Here is a 16239-nt window from a genome sequence, read left to right as displayed (position 1 = left end):
TCAGCTAGAGAAGTCACCTTGTAGAGAGTTCAGCTACAAACAAACCACCATGTAGAGAGTTCAGCTACAAACAAACCACCATGTAGAGAGTTCAGCTACAAACAAATCACCTGTACAGAATTCAGCTACAAACAAATCACCCTATAGACAGATCAGCTAGAAGAAGTCACCTTGTAGAGAGTTCAACTACAAAGAAACCATCATGTAGAGAGTTCAGCTACAAATAAATCACCCTGTAGAGAGATCAGCTAGAAGATGTTACCTTGTAGATAGTTCAGCTACAAACAAATCACCCTGTAGAAAGATTAGCTAGAAGAAGTCACCTTGTAGCGAGTTCAGCTACAAAGAAACCATTCTGTAAAGAGCTCAGCTGCAAACAAATCACCTGCACAGAATTCAGCTACAAATAAATCACCCTATAGACAGATCAGCTAGAAGAAGTCACCTTGTAGAGAGTTCAGCTACAAAGAAACCATCATGTAGAGAGTTCAGCTACAAACAAATCACCCTGTAGAGAGATCAGCTAGAAGAAGTTACCTTGTAGATCGTTCAACTACAAACAATTCACCCTGTAGAGAGAGCAGCTAGAAGAAGTCACCTTGTAGAGTATTCAGTTACAAAGAAACCACCATGGAGAGTTCTGCGATAAATATATGTATTATATAATTATATAATTTGTACATTTACTGATAAAATCAGAAATATTTAAAGTACATCTGCTTCATCTTTTCTTCTTCCTGTGGCAAAGAAAAAAAGATAGGTTAAAAAAGTCCCAAAGCCAGCCATAGTCCAGCTTTGGGGTATACAAATACAAAAAGAAATGAAATCTAATCCAAAACAGCCAAGCTGTAAAAAAGGAGTGTAACCCTCAAAAAGGTTATGGTGAAAAAAGATATGAAATCCAAGGTGGCGGCCAAGAAATGGCTGTGATGGTAGGTTAATGGTAAGCGGCACGAAATTCACCTGAATTGTTGTTATTAAAATTTTTACCATTAACCTACCATCACAGCCATTTCTTGGCCGCCACCTTGGATTTCACATCTTTTTTTCACCTTAGCCTTTTTGAGGGCCGCACTCCTTTTTACAGCTTGGCTGTTTTGGATTAGATAGTATATGCTACTATGAATTAACCAACTATGTATTACTATTTTGCAATAGGGTAGTTTTGGTTGTACAATAATATTATTAGCTAATTCTCGTATTTTGGAAATTCATGAAATTTTCGTAATTCGTTCAATTACGTTGCTATACACTGCTAAGGAAGCGCTTGTTAAACAAGTTGATGTTGTGCTACTTCTAAAAACCAGGCGCCACGCAGCTAGCTAACTCATCTGGAATAACTATAGACAGTATATACTACTATGAATTAACCAACTATGTATTACTACTTTACAATAATTATGGTAGTTTGGGTTGTGCAATAATATAATTAGCTATTTCTCGTAATTCATGAAATATTCGTAATTCATTCAATTACGTTGCTATTTTTTTTTTTTATCCCGGGCTTGATGGACTGCTCTTGCCTACCACCCCCAGCACATAAATGGCCTGTGCTGGACAAACCGGGACTTTCTTAGTCCACGGCAAACTGAGACTCTGCCCGAATCAGCTCCACAATTGGGGGAGTCTTAACATAGTGACCGATGGATGAGCGGGCTCCGCGGATGCATTGTATGGAGGACCGCAAGAGAGAAAAAGATAGACAGCACCTTAACCACCCCATGACAACAGAGTAATCATCGCCCCACTTAATTGAAAGTTGATGAGCCAAGCGCTGATAAAAAACAGAAGCCTCATGAGCCAGACCACCAGAGGCAGACATTACCAGGGGGGTAAAAGAGGCATGCTCCTCCTCACTGAGCATACGCGCGTTTCTTAATGCTATGCACTGCTAAGGAAGCGTTTGTTAAATAAACCGCTTTTACCAACATATTACGCACAAAACTATCTTCTAAACTGTTTTATAGTGTGACTAACGTGTTTTTTCCCACAAATTCTCTCGACAAAGCCTCAAAGCTGCTCTTCATTTTCGTTCGCGTACGTAAGGGATACGCCCCCTTTCAATTCGAAGCGATAGGCTATTCCTGGCAGTGTACGAGGCCTGCACCATTGTTTTTCAGTTGCTAAATGCCTGAAAACCGCAAGGGGAAGGTAGTCTGAGGAAAGTCACCACACCTGTATTTCAGTCCGCTGAAAAGAAACCACCTCAGAGCAAAGTTCACCTGTGCAGAAGTTTAATACAGACTTCATTTCACTTTTACTTCTTACGTAAAAGCTGCTTTCACCGTTATTAAACGATTTTGCTCACGTGGGTGCGTACGGACAAACATAGGTAGATAGGTAGATAGATAGGTACACACACACACTTTTACGGAAACAATGAGCCTTATCCGCAATTACGTCACAACGCGAAAATGGCGAAAAGTGTAGGGGCCTTTTGTACAGAGAGCCATTGGGAAGAAACCAAAAGCAGACCGTAGGACTACTCGAGAAGTACGAAAATGCGTGCCCCTACATAGTAAGATAGTTAATAAGCCTCACCAGAGTTTTCTCATGCTTTCTTCACGTTGAACATCTCGAAACGTTATCCCTTCCATACAAAGTATCCCACTTGACCCCCACACTTTTCGCCATTTTTGCGTTATTTTCGCGTTGTGACGTAATTGCGGATAAGGCTCATTACAGTAAACCAGGTGCACGGCTGTGGGCGTGCGCCTGGTTTAAAAACAAAGAAACTAAGCCAATTTTTGAAGTTGCATATCTCGGGAACACTTGAAGTGATTTCGCTCAAATTTGGAATGCGGAATACTGAAGTTAGAGAGCGTGTCCACAGCAAAAATCGTCTTGTTTCAGCGAGGCAGCACAAAGCTACAGAGGTGCAAAAATTGTATTTTCGGTTTTCCTGTCAATATACTCACAGGTGTTGTGCGGCCGGCTTCTTGGGCGGCACGACACACTACCGTGTGTCTTGATCCTTACTGTGCATGGTATCTTGAGCACAGTAGGGATATAACACTTCTTATTGTCTTACTGTGATTTAATATTGTTCACTACCCCAACTTGTTTCAAAACTTTTTATTGATGTGCTATGGTCCCTACTCTAGTCAAAAATTTTGTGTACTTGTATTACATATGACACAATGTTAAAGGTTACAAAATGTATAAAGGTACTTTGTTAGGTAATAATACAGTGGAACCTCTCTATTTTGGACGTTTTGGGACCCAGAATTTTTGGCCACTTTTTGCTGTAATATAGCATCCTTAATTCAGGGAATTAGTTAAGAGAGGTTCCACTATATTGCAGAAACAAGTAACATGTGTTAGTACTTCATTAGGTAATACTATTCAATAACATCACAGTAAAGCGAGTTGAGTTAAGTAACACGTTAGTACTTTATTAAGTAATAATATTACAGTAACGAGCGGTAATGTGCTACTTTAGTAACACATTACTTATGTAAAGTAACTATAACACTACATACATTTAGACTAATATACTTCTGTAATATGAGCGCTTTATTATGGTTTGGCTATTTTAATAAAAGAGCCCAATGGTTCAAGTAATATAGCCTAATGTACATTGCTCTTCCATATAGTAGTTTGTACAGCATGGTGTTTTGGGTAATGTTGCCAGATATCGGCACCTTTTAAGATTTTACCACATTTTTAAAATGTTTATGGTAGTGTCCATATTGAAAACCTTTATGTTCAGATATCAGTATCTATATCGGAATCCATAATTTTGTAGCCAATATATCAGTTATCGGTATATTGGAAAACTTCCATATTGGTGCACCTCTAATTTGAATCTGTAAAAAGATCGAAATACTCTAATAGAGCAGTCAGTGTGATACTCTAATAGAACAGTCAGTGGAATATATAACCATTACTCTAATTATACTGCTTGGGTAAAGCTATCTTGATATTAAAGAAAGGGAAAAAAGCCTCCAGATTCCATCTGTTTTTAAAAATTCCCTAGGAGCATGCCCTACTAGCTTGCATGTACTTTGCACATGTACTGTAGTTATTATAAACTGATAATCTCTAAATACCATAAAAGATCAAGATGACGAAGGTATCACAGATTAACTTATAGATAAACCGGAAGACTAAGTATTGTAACTTGCCAGTATGCAAATCAACATTTCTTTTAATTCTCATTTTAACTAGCTATATAAGTGCATATGATGTATTAGCTAATAAATAATCTTATCCTGTGTTTTGTGTACAGTGTAGTAGTACATAGTTGAAAACCATCTGAAAAAAAGAAAACAAACATTCAAGTTAAAATAATGGTATATGTCATGACATATCAAGACATACGGTAGTGTGTTGTGTGGCCAAGAAAACTGGCGCACCACACAATGAGTATATTTACAGGAAGAAACAAAATGCGGTTCTCACACATACGTAGTTCCATGCTCCCTTCTCGAATTGGAACCATTTTATACTGCAAACGCCCTCCACCTTCAGGACCCCACATACCAAATTTGAGCAAGATAGCTTAACGCAATCATGAAATATAAGCCTTCAAAATTCGGCTTAATTTCTTTGGTTTTTTTTTTCTTCGTTTAGGGGGCTCAGGGGGCTTAGATTTTTCTTTTCGCACACTTTACAAAAACCATTATAAAACACAAGTGTGTAGCTCAATTGTCTTGAGCTTTGGTGTACTTTAAGAACGTATTGCGGCACAATCACGTACCAAGGTTGGTGCAAATCTGATTAATATTCATAGAGCTATGGACGATTATTTGCATTAAAAAATGATAACTTGTTGTCACGCCTACACGATAAACCACTTATGGAAATAACTTAAAAATCAGTGTGCACGTAGGTTAACCACCATAGCTCAAACCTTTTGTGGTTTAAAAGAAATCACATTGACAGCTACAGAGTTACAAGGCAAAAACCAAATAACTGTAAGTCGCAGGGTCGAAATAATCTAATAGAACAGTCACCGCGGGGTAAAAAAAAGATGCATTAAAAATGTCGAAAAAAAAGTTACTTACCAGCGTTCGAACCAGAGACCTCCATACTGAACACCCAAATCCTTAACCACTGAGCCGCTGCTATCACGGTTGATTACCTCACTTTATTTCTACTTTGTACATGAAAATTCTAGGTAAAATCTACTCAATAATCAAGTTTCATAATTTCATAGATCTTTCAGGATCTACCAATGGATAAGCTAGGTAGTTCTAGAACATTCTACAAAAATTATGAAAGCAGCCGTGTCGTGCGGCCCGGCAAGTACAGCCTGTGTGGGCGGACGACATACTCGTTTTACGGAACCAGGAAACACCGTTTTCATGCATCCTTTACAGGTGAGACCCGGCCTTCGATACGCAACAGTTAATAATAATGATGGAACTCGTTTAAACATTTATGCTTCAGGATTCTGGGGAGGTAAGCAAACATCTGAAGGCGTTCTTTAATGTCAAAGTTAAGGCTATTGCACCTTCATATCGTGGTACCCAAGTATCCTCACCCATGATAGTTTATTGATGTTTTGAATGTGAGAAGTAACGGAAATAAAGTTGAGATGGTTCTTTTACCCCACTTGTATTTTCAACATTAATGGGTGGTATGGGTCATGCTGCTCAGTGCTGTATTTTACAGAAGACTTGCTCTCCTTGTCTCTCTTCAGAAGGAGTAGTTTCATATAGTTCTGTGATGTCAGGGTGGAGGCAAGAGGTGTTGTTAACCCTGAGAATAATAAAAAAATCTAAACAACATTTATCTGTAGCTCCAAAGTGCTAGAATGGTATAATTAACCATTTCTGCAATGGAAGCTTCCTCAGGGTAGGGCATCTCCCATTCTTAGTTTGAGTCGTTGGGGGTATAGCTACGCATTTTCAAAATTCATCTTATTTCAGCCAAGCAGTCTTCAATGATACCTGTAGAAAGGGGAAAAAAGTTAAAATGAATTATCAAAGTCAACCGTAGGCTGGCTTTGGAACTTGCAATTACAAAAAGAAGTGATATCCGCACAAAAACAGCCAAGCTGTGAAAAAAGGTGTGGTCTTAAAAAGCCTGGGTGAAAAAAGTTGTGAAATCAAAGGTGGCGGCCAACAAATGGCTGCAATGATGTTAATACTAATAAATTTTGTTTTTTTGATATTCATATCGTGAATAAATTTTGTCATAACATATGACATAAGAAAAATCTATATCACCCAGCACTAGTATGTAGTTGCACTAGGGTGGGTTTTTTACTTAAGTATAAATTAACTGCAGCACATAAACGGTCTTTCAATACAGGTGGTCACTAATACAGGTTCCACTGTACCTAGACACTTTCACTCTGTAAGAGAAACTTGGCATAGCTTTTTTGCAAGTGGTTATTGGAGGTGTATGCTTCCATACAGAAATAATAGACTACAAAATTCCACTACATACTACAACCAAGAGTTAATAATTGTAGGGAGGGAGAGTATCTAACACCTATTAGGCCTGTATAAAATGAGTGCATAGGTCACCCGGAGTATTTCTGTATTCCTTCGTAGTTTCGAAAGGTGTTAACAACTGAATTACACACGTTTTGTATGACCTCGTAAAATTGATAGTCAGCAGTCGGGTGGTTAGCGGTAGCCAAGGCAGTAGCAACGATGTTATGTGAGATGTTATGATGGCAACTCCAGTGCAATATTTAAGCTACGGAAGAGTCAGGAAGTATTGATCGTCTGCAGTACAGCTCCTTTGAGAATCGACCCACCCAAGTTCTAGTGGAAAGACTCCAGTAGTACAAAAAGTCTCAAAGAATTATCTTCAGTAAGGCAGCCGCTTCAAGAATTAATGCATCCTACATTTGGAGAAGACTTGAGCGACACAGAAAGCCTGGAAGCAGCAGCTAGTTTCAGAGCATTTCAATTAGAATGCCTGGTTTCCAGTGAAGAAAGGAAGTTCCAGAGTTAGTTTTCTCCACTAATTTGGCACTTCTTCTTAGTCTGTGGTTCAAATTCAGGCTGGATTTCATTGCCACTCCTTTTTCTTTTCCGGTCGTTCTCTTCTTCTGTGGTCCACTTTTGGGCTGTATTTCATTGCCACTCTTTTTTTCTCGTCACCATTCTCTTCTTCTTAGGTTGGGGTTCTACTACTGAAGTCGACATGCTGTACTAGTACCGTATTTGGATCAGTGGATCACGAGATTCAGGCTTAGTGATACATATCGATATCGTGTTTCAGCGGCATGCCACATTCCGCGTCTCCTTTCATGCAATCAACACGTCTGGAAAGAAGCCAGATCGCATCTCTACTATTATTAACTCTACAACATAATTCATTATATCTCTTGGGCTCATTGTGGTCAGGTTCCACCACAAAAAAATTATCAACCATAGATCATGACCCAATCATTCACAAAAAAATTTGAAGAATTTCAAGCAGTCTTTTTTGAAATATAAAAATTTTCAATAAAGTACTTTGAACCATAATTAAGTAGATATTCCTGGACTGGAAAGGTCGATCAACAGCTTTTCATCAGTGAAAATCGTGTTTAATAACATTTACACAGTGCGAAGTTACAGTCAATTTTATAACTAGAGATGGACCAATTTTTCATGAAATATGCAAATATTTGTGGTCATAAATTAGAAACTATGGGGTGTATGGAGCTAAAAATTCGCATGAGTGGTAAGCATTACAGGTACTACACACTAAGTTTTGTCAAAATCTGAGAGGTGACCTTAAATTCCTAGTTGATTTAACATGGAATGACCCATTCCAAAATGGTGGGTGTGGCTCACATAAGTTTCTTGAGCACATACAACTGCATTTCTATAAGCTTGCTAATGACCGCATGTGATCTCATCTGGGCCAGACACGGATATTCAAAAAAGCAAATGAGACAAGACCCACTTGACAAAACGCAACCTGTAATTCAGATGACCTAACCCACTTACAATGCTATCAACCAAAACATTTGGCAAGCATTTCTACATATGTACTTATGGGATTGAAGGGCCTGTACACTTGAAAACTTAAAATAGTTCAATAGGTGCATGCCCTTCAACCAGGAATTCATCCACTTTCCATAATATACATCCCGAATTAAACGGATGTGTAACCATCTATAATTGTAACAAACATTTGTAATTAAGATACAGTCTGTTTACACTTGCCGTCTAGTCTTGAATCAGAGCAACTTCCAAGTTAGTGTAAACATGTACCATATCGAACCAAACCACTCTGAAATGGGTTTGATGGGGATGTGAAAGTTCACTCCAATTACCTAGTATAAACAGTTGTGACCTAGCCATTCGATTTGGCGAAATAAAGATATGGAAAAACAGTAAAATGGTGACTGTATTGATGAAATGGAGCAATAGCAAGGTATTAAGGTGACAATTTGGAAGAACAGCCTTGAGAACAACATGAGGGCTCGAAACCAAACATGTACACATATGAATAAACAGTTCACCACTTGAGAGGTTGTTGCCAACATTTAAAACTCTCTATCAGCCTGATAATAATAGGGAGCACCCGGAGCAGTAATCCTTCAACTCCATCAACCACTTCTACTTTGATGAAAATTACGATTGTGGGTTTAAGTTCTTTTTTGCTGATCAGAATGGGCCAAGTCTTAAAAATTGATCTGGGTTGTACTGAAGCAATCTCACCTAGAGCGATTTGTAATATAAACAGGCTGTAACAACACTGCACATTATGACGATACTACAGTACAGTAAACAGGTGGGTTGGCATACATAACCTACAGTATGGCAAATGATTCGTCTATTCACATATCTACATGGAACACACATGTATATACATTACAGATCACAACTACAGTATACTTACTGATTTCCTAGACCACTTTGGCACTGAACAGGTATACAAACCTAGTGGAATAAACAAGGAGTTATAAAAGCATTGACGACACATAACATGGATACTGTATTTGTGGCACAAAATTTTTGTTGCTTGCTCGTGACCATAAATTTTTTTTGTACATGACACTGTCAAACTACAACTGGCTGCACTATTTATGCATTGGAAACATTGCTCAACTCCTGGCCATGGTCTGTTTCTCATAGGTTGTAAACAGTGGTCACAGATATGAATACTATATAGACTAGCATATTAAAAATTACTAATTTAAAAATGAAGTAGGGATCTAAGTGATAAAAAGTAATTAAACAAGAGATGAATGATGGTATTACAACATAGCTCTGTGGGAAAATCCCTGCATTGGCATGTTAGTTTGTTCAATGCCAAAGCAGGGATTTTTCCACAGAGCTATGTTGTAATACCATCATTCATTTCTTGTTTCACTACTTCTCATCACTTAGGTCCTTACCTCATTTTAAAATTAACATACTAGTTTGTTTAGTTTTTTTTTTTTGTTATAGCTACAGCTATGATATGCACATGTGACTGTTTCATTAGAATATCAAACATGGCTGTTGTATTAGGGTGACTGATTGATTATTAGTTTAAACTCCAGTGCTCGGACTAGTTGTTCTTTTGCACTGGAGCCCACACATACACAAAAACATACAATATACACATACACAGTTTACAAACATTCACATATATGACCAGATCTGCGAAAACCTGACACAGTAGTGCAAGCTTAAATTTCCAGTATAAAGCATTGAATACAATGTGTGAAATATTTGCGTATTATATTTCGAAGAATTCGGTTTTCATATCAACTTTGCATTGCTTCATTTCCTTATTTACAACAGCTCTTATAAGCATAAATCACAGGAAAGTGTCAATAGAGCATACACAGTAACAAAGAAAAGTGTTAAAATGTCCACCCTATATGTGACCTAATTTTAGAAAACCGTCGATATCCGCACAATTTTCAAAACGCGTTTTATCTGATCTTTGTTTTCTATAGGGACAGAGGAATGGACTAGCCAAGTTTCAGCTTCCTAAGTTAAGCAGCGTTGGAAATACAGCACTAGACAGCCGGACTAACAAATTATTTGATATGTACAGAAGCTATCGAGAAAGAATCTACAGGCGCTTACATAAACCATCATAACTTCCTGATACAGCGACGTACGAAATTGAATTTTGGCTCATTGTGTTCGCCAGGAATTTTTGCATCCACCACGGTATAGTTTTTTCCCCAGGCATGCTTCTTTGTTCGAGAAGGAAGGCAAATTCACTGAAAAACAATCGTCAGTAAATTCTTTCGTCACCGCAATGTAAACAAACATCTGTAACTTTGGAATTTTTTCGTGTATGGAGATGAAACAATGATTTTCGTACTCCCTATGGACAGGCGAACTCAATGATGCCCAGGATTTATCCATCGGCTGCTTAATTCGCCCACCAGCGAGGTGATAAAAACTTGCGTAATTTTTTTTCTGGAGCTTGCATTTTTTACCCATAGCTTTTAAATGCGTTTTATTACAAAAGTACTGCTGTGCGTATATAGACGGTTTTCCAAAATTCGGTCACATAATATTCCCTGCCTAAGATCACCTGTCAGCTTTTTTCCTAGCTTCAATTCTTTTAAATGTACTAGTGTCTTTCAGTCTAATAGGATCAACAAGGATGTCTACTGAAGAGAACAGCAATGTCGAGCTGCCCATGGATCAGGATGGTGTGGCACAGCCAATGCTGCAGCAGTGGCAATACCACCAGCGCCCCTGTTCTACAGATCCCTCCAGAGAACCAAACACCACTTTCAAAGGATGGAGGGGGCTGAACACTTCAATTCAACTGTCAGAGAGCAACAGAGAGGAGTTGAACTGGTGGATACATCAAGCAACCCTTTGGAATCACCGGAGCTTACTGACTCCTCCCCATACTCTCAAGATTACAACAGATACCTCCATGTGGGGATGGGGGGCAGTCTGCCAGGGAGTAACAACTGGTGGCCCTTGGTCCCTGATGGAAACCAGCTATCATATCAACTATCTAGAACTACTGGCTGCCTTTCTAGCAGTTCAGTGCTTTACCAAAAATCATCCTTGTCTATTGACCATCTATTTAAACATGGACAATACATCAGCCATAGCTTATCTCAATCACAAGGGAGGAACATCATCTCCCCCACTGTGCAACCTTGCCAAACAAGCATGGGAGTGGTGCATGTCTCAGAACATCACACTAGTGGCCAATCACTTACCAGGCCACCTGAACACAACAGCAGACAGAAAATCTTGAACTCTGCAGGACAGATGGGATTGGCAATTACACCCCAATATTTTCCAGAAGATCAATCAGAAATGGGGACCACTATCAGTGGATCTGTTTACATCCAGGTTGACACATCAACTACCAGAGTGTTTCAGCTGGAGACCAGATCCTTATGCGACAGCCTTTCTTCAGACATGGTCTGGGAAGATATGTTATGCCAATCCCCCGTGGGGCCTCATGCTCACAATCTCTCGGAAATCAGCCAGCAACAAGCAGATGTGATAATATTAGCACCTGTTTGGAAAGCTCAGGCCTGGTATCCAATACTACTCTCCCTGTTGTTCGATTACCTACACCTAGCTCCCCCACTGCCACATCCACTAGTTGTCCCAGACTGAACTCCTCGATAGTGTGATTCTAATAAATTCAGTCAGATACACGTGAAGGCCAGCTAGTTTGACCTAAGAATAGAACTAGGTCTTAGCGTTTTGTAGCAGTATCATTAAAGGAGAATAGATAAGCAAGTTTAGCGAAAGTAGATCGTTCTAGGATGATTGGTTCTGTGCTCATCCTATTTAATGATCACCCAGCTACTGTTCGTTCATCACCGTGACGTGCCATGCAGAGCTGTTGCAAGGTAAAGAAAATATAATTATTATAGATTATATATATATTATTTGTATAATTTGCAAAAGATAAGTTTTGCTTATTCCGCAATTCCGTTACTTCGCGTTTTACAAACTCCCTCTTTTTGTAATTATGTATATACACAAACTAATCAACACTTTCTCCTTGGAAAGAAAAGTGCTATCTCCATACCATCCTAATGGTCAGTTGAGTAGATTTAGTACAAGTACTATCGAGAGTGGGTCACATGGGTTATTTCATGTCAAATCAACAATATTACCACAAGAAACAGTAATTGGGCACCTTTATTGGCTTACTACCTCTGACCCACAATCATTCATTCATTCAATTACTCATGCACAAACTTTGTATACAAAAAAGTACACGATTAGGCTAAATTTGGGGACTACGCCACTATACTAAATTGCACTTTCTAAATCTGGTCCAGAATCTGTGGTATTCATCATGTGTCATACAGTACGATAGTAGGGACCACAAAGGGTTTGGGCGTGGCCCATCAAAAACATCACCCAAAAACCAGCGTCACTTTTCCCTGATGATGATGAGGCAGCATTAGTTAGGTAAAAACAAGCCCAAACAAGCCTTCAGATCGACCTGAAACACTTTCAACAAGTTGATACGGATTTTTTTTTAAATTAATAAATGGAACTTTCTACTGACTGATTGTTTTTTGATTGACTGATGCCTTCAGACCAGCGTAACTTGATAACAGCTAAGACTACGGGCTTGATTTTTTCACTGTTTGACATCATTTCAGCCGGATACTTTTCTTTGGCATACCAAAGTACGTATAATGCATTCTTCATGGACTTACCAGTGTCCTCCTTTGTGTCCAATTCATCTTTGCTGACAACGAAAGGTGTCAATTTGGTGGTAGAATGTGATGGCTTTCCTTCATACCAGAAATCGTCTGTATTTTCATAATGTGCTTTTCGGACGGTTCTTGATTCGTAGTGCTATGTAACGGGTTGCACATAGCTGATAACGGAGTATAATGGATACTTTACTTTTCAGACGATAATTGGTAGCTAGGACATGTGGCACCATTTCTTTCTTTTGATGTGGTATGCATGGTCATAATAATTTATTTTGTACAAACAAGTACACAAAATTTTTTGGAATTTTTAACTAGAGTAAGGACCATAGCATATCGATAAAGTTCTGGAGTAGTGCACAATATTAAATCACAATAAAACAATAATAAGTATTATATCTCTACTGTGCTCAAGATACCACAATGGAAATGCACAGTAGGGATATAACACTTCTTATTGTTTTACTGTGATTTAATATTGTGCACTACTCCAACTTGTTTCAGTACTTTTTATCGATGTGCTATGGTCCCTACTCTAGTTGAAAATTCCTAATTTTTTGTGTATATTTATTGTTATTATACATGTCCCCGACATGCCCAATTTAAAAAGTATGAACTATGAGGAAATTCGCTACATCTGGTTGTTTATGTCATTTTATGTACCAAAAATCCCCTTCTTCTACCATCATTGTATTGCAGAGAGTATCCTCCACACTTATCACACCCTGAAAACTACAAGTCTAACAGTCACGAGGTAGGTGGTACACAACTAATAATGTACTTCTATTTAATACAAAATGTAATGGACATAGGTGGGAACTTTGTCATGAACATATTATAGCAAATCTCCGCAACCTTCTTCATATGTGCATCAGTGTACATTTGCAATCAAAGATAGCAGTGGTTTTCAAACATTGTTGTCTCAGATAATAAGATATTATGTATCACATGTAGGCACATAGCTATCTTGAAGGGTACACAAAAGGAATTCCCTCTGTACTATTCAATCTACTGCTATGGATACAACTACTTGTGGTTTCTGATCCAGTTTATCACCGCAGGAAAATTTTATGGTAAATGAATACTCTTTGATCAAATAACATTTCCATCCAGATCATGTCAAAATCAATCCCAACAAATTTCTTAAACATTTTTAATCCCACACCAATATTGCCTAATAAGCAATATTCAAAAACTGACTTTGTATGTATAGACCATGTGTGCACTAAAGCGTGGTGCTATATTGCACCGTTAAAATAGTGCTCCCGTCATATTTTGAGGGTAAAGAAACGTACTTGTTCTATGTTAGGAATTTCTTTTAAAATGTAATGCGGAGTGATTGTACTGAAACACAAGTAGTATTGTTAAAAGTAGGTTACAAGGTAAAAGTACATAATATATTTGTTCCATGGCAAGTTATTACGCTTAGGGAGGGTTTCTGGAATAAAATGCTTGATACTTTTGTTATTGGTTTCCCCTGAAATTCCCTGTAAGTCATTGTGAAATATGAATCTGTAGCAACTTTGTACTGGATCATGCCTTAGGGCCTTCAGGAATCCGAAAACACGTATATTTGCAAAAAGCCATTACTTTTGAACTTACATCATGTAGTAGTTCCAATATTTTATGGAACCTAGGTCACTATGGGTGTATAAAGCATGTGACATTCTATTAGCATCTCGAAAACCACCAGTGTGAATTGGCTACTGAACAAATATATTGTTAATCACTATATACCCATATTGTCTGTGGAGTATTGTGGCTAAAGGTGCTTAACTGTGGCTGGTGAGGTGAATTTCGCATTTGGCCAAAATTTTTAGTGACTAAAGCATAAATAGTCACTGACTTTTCTTCAAAATAAAGTGCTAGATAATCTTTACCATACTGACAAACATCCATCCTTCACTGTTTCTTTAAACAGTCTCTAACAACCATCAAGTTACAAAAATTCATATGTCCAGAATTCTGAAGTGCATCTATTATTTACACGTTTCCAATATTCTCATAGGTTGTCGACTATTACATGATGTTAGGTCAGACGTAATGGCGTTCCATAAATATACGTGTTTTCGGATTCTTCTGAAGACCTCTATTATACATATGTACATACATATAGACAAGCCGAAATGTTACCTTGTCATTTGTTACACTGCTTTCTGTACTTTTTTTACCATTCCCAGCGCTCAGTGAGTTTGAAGGATAAGACCCTGCACTTTTATCAGGGCTAGCATCAGCTGGTGGTCTAGCAGTGTGTTGTCCACTTGATTCAGGTTGACATTGTGACACTACTACTGAATACGACGACACACTTGTAGTAGTGGAAGGACTTCCTTGCGAACTTTTATCTGCATTGACAACAATGGTTGTTTCTGTGGTTGCTGAGGACGTCAGAGCAACAGGAGTATTTTTGGGGGATGTGTTTAAGTTCTCTTTTTTACTATCCGTAATCATGTTTCCAACAACTGAGGGAACAGAGTCAGATACTTGCACCCGTATTTTCGATCCGCTGTCAGTCGTCTCAATGGAAGTAGGCTGCTTGACGATGACCAGTGGTTCACCGCATTCAAAACAGAACTTTTTCCGCGGCACACGTTCATTGCACTGGGGACAAACGACCTCATCAATCGTTGTTGCTCCAGCTCCAGACATCGTTATTCTCTTACTACCATATAACGGACTTATCCTCCATTTCTGACAAAAAATAAAAATTACCAAACTGGGGAATTTTGTTTGTCCGTATTTCCAAGAAAATACTATGGTTCACGTGAGAGATCACGCAAGCTATTGATTTAGGACGCGGCGCCTCAGGCCACCCAGGGTCGTGCCGAGGGGGTTTCAGGAGGCCCCTACTAATATTGTCAGTAGCAAGCAAAGCCCAGGCCATAGTGCTGCTAACAAAAAATAGCTACATCATGTACACACTATACATCAGGGTAGTCTCGCGTAGCCAGACCTTCTACGCGCCAGGCGCTTATCGATTTTTAGATTATAAGCGCCTGTAGTCTTCGTCTACTAACAAACTAAATCATGTCCGCACTAATAGTAACTATGCCAGAAACTTTTACTTTAATAGAATTCCCAGGATATGGAACCAATTACCTTGCATTGACATCAACCAGTCCCTACCAGTCATCAAAGCTACTATTCAGAACTATTTATGGCAACACTTCACCACAAATTTCTCTCCTGACAATCCCTACACCTATCATTACTGCTGTAGATGCAGCAAGTGCTATGATTCTGGACTGACAATTAACTTTACTACATAAGTTTAATTAACTCCCGGCTGCCAGCACAGGTTGCTGGCAGACCATCAATGCAACTTTTTCTTCATCTATACCCACCTACACATGTATAATTGTAATTGTATGTTGCATTGTAAAGCATTAATAATAATAATAATAATAGTAGCCGGCGCTTATAATCTAAAAATCGATAAGCGCCTGGCGCGTTACAGCCGGCGCGTATAATCTAAAAATCGATAAGCGCCTGGCGCGTAGAAGGTCTGGATACGCGAGACTAACATCAGGGGGGACAGCCCCTCCCAAAAAATGGTTACGCAAGATTGAAATACTCTGTTAGAGCAGTCAGTGAAATGCTCTAAGGCCATCATGTTTATTTCCCGTCACCCAATGGATCAAAAACTGATGCGGGGGTGGGAGGCGATTATTATTTTT

The 16239-nt window shown here is 38.7% G+C and overlaps 1 protein-coding gene across 3 annotated transcripts in view; it reads right to left on the bottom strand.

Moving 5' to 3' along the window:
• LOC136251039 (E3 ubiquitin-protein ligase rnf213-alpha-like) overlaps window positions 1–15255 on the bottom strand; it is a 148213-nt gene extending 132958 nt beyond the window's left edge. For all 3 annotated transcript variants that reach the window (XM_066043416.1, XM_066043417.1, XM_066043418.1), the window contains exons 1-2: window positions 14696–15255; window positions 8800–8840 (exon numbers count right to left, since the gene is read on the bottom strand). In XM_066043416.1, the coding sequence (XP_065899488.1) occupies window positions 8800–8840; window positions 14696–15211 (557 nt within the window). In that variant the 5' untranslated portion in view covers window positions 15212–15255. The remainder of the gene's footprint in view (window positions 1–8799; window positions 8841–14695) is intronic.
• Window positions 15256–16239: the final 984 nt, after the last annotated feature.

The sequence above is a fragment of the Dysidea avara genome, chromosome 3 (assembly GCF_963678975.1).
Source record: "Dysidea avara chromosome 3, odDysAvar1.4, whole genome shotgun sequence".
In the NCBI taxonomy this organism is placed as follows: domain Eukaryota; kingdom Metazoa; phylum Porifera; class Demospongiae; order Dictyoceratida; family Dysideidae; genus Dysidea; species Dysidea avara.
The sequence above is the reverse complement of the archived record's forward strand: the minus strand, read 5'-3'. Positions and strand labels throughout refer to the sequence as shown.